Below are 10,073 nucleotides of genomic sequence, written 5' to 3'. Positions count from 1 at the left end.
GTTATACTATTATATTTTATACATAAAATAAAAATAATTGAGAACTCTTGTGAGTTCCAAAAATGCCTATTGATATTATCAATTCCATTCTCTTAGATCTTCCTGTCAAATCTCTTTTACGATTCAAAATTACATGCAAATCATGTTTGTTTCATCGATGATCATTACTTCATTAATTCCCATCTACGTAGATCATATAATCGTCAAAAGAATTTCTTTTTTACATTGCTAATGGAAATAGATTTTATAACTATTCAATTAAAGTCGTATATATTGAAGGATCAATTAGTAGTTATTTAAAAGTTGCAAAAAAAAGGATTGCTGTAATGTAAGAACAATTTATGGTTTTGCCTATGATGTTGTGGCTGAGGATTACAAGGTCTTATGTGTTGTTGATAAATGTGAAAAACAATAGAAGGGATACACGTTATATTGTTGAAATATATTTCGTTTGATTAATTAGAAATTTCAAATTTATTTTTTTCCCGGCCTTATTAAAGATTGCAAATTCTAGTATTATCGTTATTCGATTTATAGAATATAATGTGCGAAAAAATGAGTATACTAAATTTCAAACCTTTATATGTTGAGAGTTTAGTTTTTTTTTTTGAAGATTCCCTGGGATTATTTTGAAATATCAAGTTGACTCTTCTTATGCCTTATAGTTAATTAGGTAACAATTTTTTAAATTTTATTCAGTCTATTATGTAATAGTTGTTTCTCATCTTATATTTGGGTGAATATATACAACTTTTGATTCAATTTCCAATTTTCTTTATTATAATTATTTTTATTTTATTAAAAATAAGTTATTTGGTTGTTACGAAACAATGAAAATCCATGTTTTATGGAACAACCCATTTGGTGTGTTCCCATTATTACTTAATGATAATTTTAATAAATTTATAAATTACAATAACAACAACAAACAATACATTTTAGCCAAACATTGTATCTACCATATAATACAGTACATGAGAACACAATACATTATAAAACAATGAATAACAATGATTCAAACAAACAAAGCGTTAAAACTCTTTTTACTTTTTGATAAATCAAGAAACAAAATCCAATCGTCAATATAATTATTAGATATAATAGTATAAGGCAATTAGGACTACACATTTATTATACCAAGTTAGTTTAGGATTTTGTTTCTTGATTTACCAAAAAGTAAAAGAGTTTTAACACTTTGTTTATATATATATATATATATATATTGAAGCGCGTGGGAGGTATTCAAATGCTACGTAAGTCACAAAGATGCATAAAATTAAAAAAAAAAGTAAGTTCAGAGATTAATAGAACCTTAGTTTTTGCTAAGAGAGATTTCAGTTATAGTCTAAGAGTGTACTTGTGCATTTTCCCAAAATTTAAAGTACAAGTTTGAATTGGAAATTTTCAAGTGCTCCCAACATGGACAATACTTTGAAGCAACCATTAAATAAAATTGTATATATATTTCCACAAAAAAAAATCATGAATATGACAATTACAACAGAAACTGGGAATTCAGAAAGATTAACAAGATAAGTATTCAGTAATCTAAAAAGTTCATAAAACCTTATTCAACACAAACTATATAAACACACTTTTCTATCTTCTCTGAAAATTGAATGCCTTGATTCCCAAAGCAAATGTGAAGGCGAAAACAACAGCAAATGCAACGATCACGCCTGCAACAACACCGAGAAAATCGTGCTTAATTCCGTAGTCATTTCTCAAGTATTCTTCCACAGTTTGGCCATTGACGATATCTTGAAGGTCTGCAAACTGCGATGCAATCAAACCATACAACGTCCAGGCAACAGGGCACGCCCAGTAGTACCATCTCCACCATATGGGAATACGCTGTTTTTTTAGTCAGGGGAAAATGATCAGTTGTAAACGAAAATGACAAAAAACTCAACTATGTGTATATGTTATAGACGAACTTACAGGTCGTGGAACGATGAATCCTGAGAAGAGATTCCATACTGTATAGAAGAATCCAGCGACAATGGAAGCAACGTTTTGATTCGGGGTAATAGCCACAGTCATCATGCCAAAGAAGGTGAAGTATAGGAAAGTGAAGAACATGAAGAAAAAGTACCAAAAGAATTTTGCTACGGTCCATTCGAATCCAATCATAGAGTAGACAATGAGACCATAGACAACAGCTTGTACAAATACATAAGGAATTTCAATAAAAACCTGCACGAAAAAAACATTGAAGTTTTCGTAAATAAATGTGAATGGTTTTTTGAAGTTTTAATACGAAAAATTTTCATTGTTCGTCTAGCTACTTACTTGTGCAAAGGCATATGGTATGGCAGAGTACATCCCGGCAGCTTTTTCTCTGTAGAATACAGTACGTTCAACCGATACAACAGGCTGAACTGATGATGCATTTTGTACACCGAGGAAGAGAACAGCAGCGTACATAGATCCCATCGCGTTGGTTAGATCTTGAGGCCTACTCCTGTAATCGGAACCAAAAAATAAAGAAGCAAAATGAGACTTTCTTAGCATTTGTTTAAGTTAAAAGTTGAAAGTTTGTCTTCTTATTTCATTTTTTTCGTGTTATAGTACTTACACTTTGGTACCGAGATCCCAGAACATTGACCCGAACATGAGTGCTATGAACGTAGTGAAGAGAAATCTGACTGCAGTGTAAGCCGGATTACGCCAATACGACCAGTGTTGCTTCCATAAGCAAGCCATACATTGGACCCAAAATGGCTGTGAGAATTGGTTTTCAAAATGCAGGTCACTTGTGCCTGGTCGTGGCACACTTAGTTCCGTAATCAAGGCTTTGTTCCTCCTGCAGAGGTCTGAGTTCTTGTATAATTCGGTGAAATCGACCCCTAATGACATTTCTTGAGATGAAGATGTGACTTCTAACATCCAAGTTGCTGGATTGTAACCTTCCTCTATTTTGCCAACACCGGGCATGGACTGAATTCACGGTGAAAATAAGCTCGATCAGTACTTGATTATCTAAAATCAGTAAAAGGAACATACTTTTCCAATTTCGAAAGAAAACTAACTTGCCTCAAAATATTTAATCAAATGGCATGATTCGCGACCCAATGGACCAACGTATATCTCTTGTCCTCCTCGTTTCATTAGAAACAACTGTAATGACATGTTTGTATTAGTATCTTGGTATCTCGAGGGAATTAGACGTAAAAGGTGTTACATTTTACCTCATCAAAAGCCTCAAAAATGTCAATGCTAGGCTGATGAATGGTACAAACAACGGTTCTTCCTGTATCAACAGTGTTCCTAACAGCTCTCATCACAATTGCAGCAGCTCTTGCATCTAACCCTGAAGTTGGTTCGTCCATGAAAATGATCGAGGGGTTTGCTACTAGTTCAACAGCAATCGTCAACCTTTTACGTTGCTCAGTTGACAGACCATTGACTCCTGGCAACCCGACTAAGGCTGATCTTAGTGGTGTAAGCTCGACAAGATCCATAACTTCCTCAACAAACATCTGAAATGGGATAACCCGTATAAGATGATCAGTACAATAAATTCTCATTAGGGAAGGAAACAGAATGATATAAGGGGAACTTACCATTCTTTTGTGTTCATCAACGTCTTGAGGTAAACGCAGCCAAGCCGAGTAAACCAAGGACTCGTGAACTGTAACATAAGGTGAATGGATGTCATTCTGTTCACAGTATCCAGAAATACGTGCAAAAGTTTCTTGCTTCTTGGGATATCCAGATATCTTGATGCTCCCGTCAATGTAACCTCCGGTTTTCCTTCCAGCCAAGACATCCATCAACGTTGTTTTACCGGCCCCACTAACTCCCATCAAAGCTGTGAGAACACCTGGCCTGAAAGCTCCACTAACACCCTTCAAAAGTACCAATCTATCACTGCTACCCTGCTCTCTCATTTCCTGCAAGTTGTCAAAAAATCGAGTCACATTTCGTTTTAAGGGAAGTTAAAGCATCGGTTTATGATACTAGTAATTTTTCATTACTTACCGGAGGCATGTCAACGGAGTATACAACTTCATCAAAGGTGATGGAATGGGGTTCAAATGGAAGAACCATGCCCTTCTTCTTATTCTGATTCTCATCGACAGAATCTCCTTCTGTTGTGCTAGTTATCTGGGACGATGATCCACTACTTTCGTTGTTCTCACCCTCTTCTGAAATCGTAGCTTGTGGCTTTCCAAATGCTGCAGATACTCATTCCATGTTAGTACATGTCATCTTTTTATTTATGGATATATCGATGAAGAAACTCAAGATACTCACGGTTAAGATAAACGAGAGCAAGACTGTAGGCGATGTTAAACAGAATTGTGAATCCAGCAAGTGCCCCTATACCTATCCAGTACCAATATGCATCGGGAAAGAATCCTCGAGATCTCACCACCGAAGGTCCAAGTGGCTCAGTCCCATTTGGGGCAGTCTGTTTCAGTGTGAGGTCATTTCAGGATTCATAGGTGAATAATAAAAAAAAGTTACAGGCCGCGTTATGTACACAAACTTACATGTTTCCACTTTTCTCCATCAAATTCATTCACAAGAATTGCATTCACCGAGTACATGAGTGGTGACGTCCAGTATCCCCAAATCCACCAGTCCTTCACATCAGCTACAACATTCGGAGATAAGAGAAAAGTAAGCATATGAACAACACAAGAGCTACCATAAATACTTAAAGCACGAAACTTACTTCGTGCAAGGGCGAAACCACCCAATGCAAATTGTAAAAGAAGAGCACATGCTCCAAATGTGCTAGCAACTCCCATGGTCCTTCCAACTGCTGCGATAAATCGGAACAATCCTGATGCCATCTGGTTTACTAGTACGAGTAGCAAAAATTGTTTGAAAAATCTGCGGAAACAAAAGCAGATCAATATATATTTGTGATGTTATGAGAACGATTACACCATATAGTCTTTCTTCACATACCTTCCAACATTAGGATCGAATCCAATGACATAATACGTGAGGAACGTCCACATCCCAACTTCAAGAAAAGTTACAGGGATTTTTAGGATCCATGAAGGGATTGCATAAGCCCATGAAGGATAGAAGAGAAAGTCCCTTTGTTTGTAGAAGACCGGAAGCTTGTAGAGTGCCAAAGGGAGCTCCGACAAACCATTAAACATAAGCATAACAACCGTAAAAAAGAGAGCACCAGCATATATTCCTCCATCTGTTGCAGTATCCCGAGGCATCTCAGTTCGAAAAAATATGGTCATTGTCATAAGTGCAATGACCATGAGCTGAGGATAAACAAAGAGACGATTAGCGATTTTCACATGGATATGACAAAACTATGACATAAATCGATATAAGAATAGACCAAGTAGTTCACCTGAAAGAATTTGAAGATGTAAACAAACGAGTTCCGCTGCATTAGCAGGAATTCTCTTTCTGTGCAAACCTTCAAAAGCTGTTTCTTTCCGATACCATACTTTTCAGTGGTCAAAGCAGCAGGGTGGCTTTTGCTCTTGTCAAATGCAGTTGAAAGCTCATTGCTTACTTTTCTCCCAACATGGAAAGACTGATACGCCTCAGCAAATTCTTTCGATGTGATAAATCTGTAAGGCTCATCCCTCCTTACCCAATACTGCTGTTGATCCTTCTTAGATGTCACCTGCAAGAAGTTCGAAACATTCCACGTTAGAACTTAGAACTGAACACTGCATCAACGTTTCGAAAACTTTAATATCCTTGTTTCTTATAAAACATACTTCTTGCAAGAAATCGGCCACGCCTTTTCTGTCAGGGCATTTGAATCCCATGGATTCAAAGAACTCGAGCACGTCCTCTCGAGGACCCTGATAAACAATGTATCCATCTGATAGCAAAATGATATCATCAAACAAGTTGTAAGTCTCGGGAGCAGGCTGCAAGAGAGAAATCAGAGCTGTTCCTTTCAAGATTTGAACAGATTGCTTTAGGGAATTCACAATGGAGTAAGTTGTGGAACTGTCAAGTCCAGTTGAAATTTCATCCATGAAAAGGGCTTTAGACGGTCCGACAATCATTTCACCAGTAGTGACACGCTTCTTCTGTCCTCCCGAAATACCCCTTATCATTTGATCTCCTACCATAGTATCCGCGCAAATATCCAGTCCAAGTATCTGAAAAAACAGAATTTACAGACAAATGAATAACTTCTCCAACCTTTCAATAGCTCGAACATATGAAAAACAATTGGAAAAAATGAAAATTACCTTAAGAATATAGTCTGTAATCACTTTGGATTCTTGTCCTTCTGTTGATATAGCCTGCATTTCCATTCATCAATAGTAATATTAATTATTCGGTCATAGCACAAACGTTTATCAGTTAAGAGAAATTAAAATCGTTTTTCCAGTCTTACCTTCATGAACATGTCAATATCAACATCCGGTTTGATATTAGCTGCTTTCTCTCTTCTCGATAGTTCAGCCAACATTTCTAAAACATAATTCAAGAAAGATAGTCAGTAACGCGAACAAAACTAATAAACAGAACTAGAAAAATAGAACTAACCATAACGTGAACCAACTCCTTGACATCTTGCGGAGAACTCCAAAGTTTCTCTGACAGTCATTTCTCCAATGTGTAAATCATGTTGGCTAATATAAGCCGCTGTTCTTTGTGGCACAAATTCATGTAATTCATGTCCGTTATACGTCACCTTTCCAGTAACCTGATTTTATCATATCATTATAAACTTTAGTCTTATATGTATTCGAATCTAAAATTATAAGTTGTTTTAAATTCTTACCCTTAGATCAGAATCGAGTTTTCCAGCCAACGCAAGTAACAAAGTTGTTTTTCCAGAACCAGGAGGTCCTAAAAGAAGAGTCATTCGACAGGGCTTGACGTAGCCACTAACATCCTTGAGAATGGTAACTGAACGTTTTTTCGATGGAGTGATGTGAATTGAATCCAATAAGCTCTTTATAAGACAACAAACAACAACAACAAATGTTAATTTTTCAGAACACTTATATAAAATCACACTGCAAATGAAGAACGTATAATTTACTAATATCTTCGAGATTGATCATTATCACATTTATTATTGCTGTTCTTAAAGGTTCAAATTTACTCCTAAAGTATGCGAAATTGTCTACTTTTGCCTACATTTGCCCCTTTCCACTAATGGAAACAATTAGCACCACAAAAATCGCCTGATTTTAATCGAAAAATGATAGAAATGACCATTTCACATTGTTCTTGAGGTATATTTGAACTTATATCTCTTCTTCATCGATGATTCTACCATACTAAGAAATCACCGGGGCGAAAAGTAGACAACTTTTAAGATTATAAGATTGCCATCAATTCAGGTTGATTTCTCAAATGATCACTCAACTAACAGTTATTAGCTTAGAAAGTCAATAAAGAAAAGTAATTTTACAAGATAATAACAGTTAATTAAGTGACTATATGAGAAATCAACTCCGACAATTCAAGAGCCATACGACTCTTGAATCAAACAATCTTTTTTTTTTTCATTGAAACAAACACTAAAACATAAGTACTCCTATATGTGATAATATATAGTTATACACAATATAAATCAATTTTTTTTTTTTTACCTCAATGAAGTTAGAAATGAAGTTTGTAAAAGTAGGCAAAGCTCTGCTTCCAACATATGCATCTGCCTCAATATTCAAATGCTCAAATCTCACTTCTATTGATGGAAAATCAATTCCAACCCTGTTTTTTTTATCATTAAAAATAAAAGTTAGAAAAATTAGCACCAAAGATATATTATGTTTTACTCGTATACATCGACCGTATAAAAATTTTTTTTGGTTATTAGGGTATTATAACAAGTTAATACTCTTTGTATATCAATTTATACGACGAGTTTTAACTGAACGCATAGTCAAAAAAGAAATTTTAAAAAAATACTTCTGAAATTTTGTGTGACTAAATTATCCCATATAATTTTTTCTAAATATAAAAAAAAATATATCATTATTTTTTAAACGCATAATACATAAATATGTCTGTTAACTTTGCTTCGAATCAGATTTATGCTGTTTAACTTTGGGTGTGCACAAGTAGACACTTAAACTTGTATAATGTTGAACAAATAGACACACATGTCATCCTACATGTCTTTTTTTGTTGTACGTGGTGTCCTACGTGTATTTTGCCATGTAGGACTCATGTGTTTATTTATTTAAAAATTGGATAGTTAAAATGTCTGTTTGTACATAATGAAAGTTGGAGGTCAAAATTATAATTTGAAGTCAATACGTGTATTATGCCTTTCTTGAACATATTAAATGAAAATTACATCACATGAATTAATATTTTTTTTTTCAAAAAAAAAAATCACTTTCATTTCATTTTATTTGTACAACATATTTTCCCTTTTATACTTATCCATTTTAGCAAACCACTATAATTAAATTTTCAATTTTTTAGTAAAATAAACTCTTGACTCTATGTTCAAGTAAAACCAAATATCAAGTATCAATAACACTGTCTGTGATCGCGTAAAAATTCTTTATACTGCATACAAAAATTTAAAAAAATAAGTACCTGTCAATCCTGTTTTTGAGTTTCAACAAGAACTTTTCATTATCTTCATCAGCAACTTTAACAAGTCTTTCGAGTAAACTTTTTCTTTGTGAAACACCAAGATCATCAACATCAACTTGAGCAGTAACACCTTGTGATCCAAACAATATACCTTTTCTTAATCTATCATAAGTTGGTAATTTTTCAAGTGCTGCCCATTTTAATGCCTCTTCATCGTCTTCGTCTCGATTTGATCTTGAAAATACTTCAACTCCATTATTTCTCCATATCGAATTACTATTTTCTCTCATACTTCCTCTAATACTACGACCGCGTAAATTACTTAAATCTAATGGCTCCATATTGGAACTAAATTTTAAAAAAATAATTGAACTTATACTAATTGATCAATATAGTTGTTGTTATATTAATATGTTATGAAATGAAGTTTATATTTTTTCTTATTGAGTTTGGAGTTTTCATGTTAAATGTAAAGGTGTTATATAGAAGCAAGAAAATGGAATATTGAGGATTTTAATGTTGATTTTTTTTAATTATATATTTTTTTAAGGTACATGTATTGGTCTTTTTTTTGGATTTATTGACTAGTTGACAATTATTTGATGAAATAGTACTATACTTCTAGAGGGATTTTTTAAGATTTACTGTTTATTTGCAGTCACACGTTTATAGATTTTTGGAGGAATTTTATGTTTTCTTCCTGAGACATAAAAGTTTGTTACGGAGAAAAATATTTTTAATTTTTTATTTATGTCTAATTGATAATTTTAATTTTTTTTTAGATTTTTTAATAAATGAGGAAAATGATTATTTTAATTGTAGTGAAATAATTAAATTTCATAAATAAATTATGCGATGATCATAAAATAATTAGTTTTCTCTAATTTTTATTTTCTGCTCGTTGATTAATTAGTAGAGGTTTGTTACTTATTAGAATTGATAAGAGAATGTCTAGCTTCGCTTGTATTTATTTCTGTTGAAATCTTTATTATTGTTTAGTAATAAAAAGTTGTTAAACATTGTCTAATGATATAAATTCAATTTAAGAAAAACGTTGATTATGTTCTCTCCAAACTCTAACACACCTTATCTTCACTTTATCAGCATAGCCTCAACGATGGAGTCACATACAATTGAGAGATGTCGCTCGTCAGAAAATTATATATAAATATATTCTTTGTGTATATATGTTATATATTGACACTTCTCGATTTTTACATAATTTAACTTCTTTATATTTTGACAGTTCTTAGTTAAAATTCTGGCTCCGCTATTGCATAGTCCTCATCCCCTCCACCTCTCACGACCAGACCATTTATTTAAATTATATAAAAATGTTTTAAGATATATTTTTTATTTATATTTAATTACGTATCAAACACACAAAAAAAAAGAATCTACTCATTATTCTAAATTCTAAAATATTTTCTACACCAAAATCAGAAAACTAGATTTTGCATTTAAGCTTGGTGGCAAAGTTAACGTATAGAATAATATAATAAAAATAGAAGCTTATAATTTGTGAGTCAAAAAGCAGCCAAAAAGGGCCACCAGCGTCT

General features: G+C 33.3%; 1 protein-coding gene across 1 annotated transcript; it reads right to left on the bottom strand.

The window, feature by feature from the left end:
• Window positions 1–1,430: 1,430 nt before the first annotated feature.
• Window positions 1,431–9,023, bottom strand: ABCG47 (ABC transporter G family member 47). Its single transcript, XM_004247794.5, has 20 exons — window positions 8,515–9,023; window positions 7,557–7,677; window positions 6,737–6,910; window positions 6,499–6,658; window positions 6,347–6,423; window positions 6,198–6,251; window positions 5,712–6,104; window positions 5,333–5,614; window positions 4,924–5,240; window positions 4,685–4,845; window positions 4,500–4,603; window positions 4,261–4,417; window positions 3,985–4,181; window positions 3,567–3,896; window positions 3,192–3,482; window positions 3,037–3,120; window positions 2,579–2,940; window positions 2,293–2,464; window positions 1,942–2,196; window positions 1,431–1,854 (listed from the first exon to the last, which is right to left on the bottom strand). Exons 1-20 carry the CDS (start codon window positions 8,853–8,855, stop codon window positions 1,600–1,602), a joined length of 4,287 nt encoding a protein of 1,428 aa, XP_004247842.1. The 5' UTR covers window positions 8,856–9,023; the 3' UTR covers window positions 1,431–1,599.
• Between the last annotated feature and the right edge of the window lie 1,050 nt (window positions 9,024–10,073).

The sequence above is a fragment of the Solanum lycopersicum genome, chromosome 9, assembly GCF_036512215.1.
Source record: "Solanum lycopersicum chromosome 9, SLM_r2.1".
In the NCBI taxonomy this organism is placed as follows: Eukaryota; Viridiplantae; Streptophyta; class Magnoliopsida; order Solanales; family Solanaceae; genus Solanum; species Solanum lycopersicum.
The sequence above is the reverse complement of the archived record's forward strand: the minus strand, read 5'-3'. Positions and strand labels throughout refer to the sequence as shown.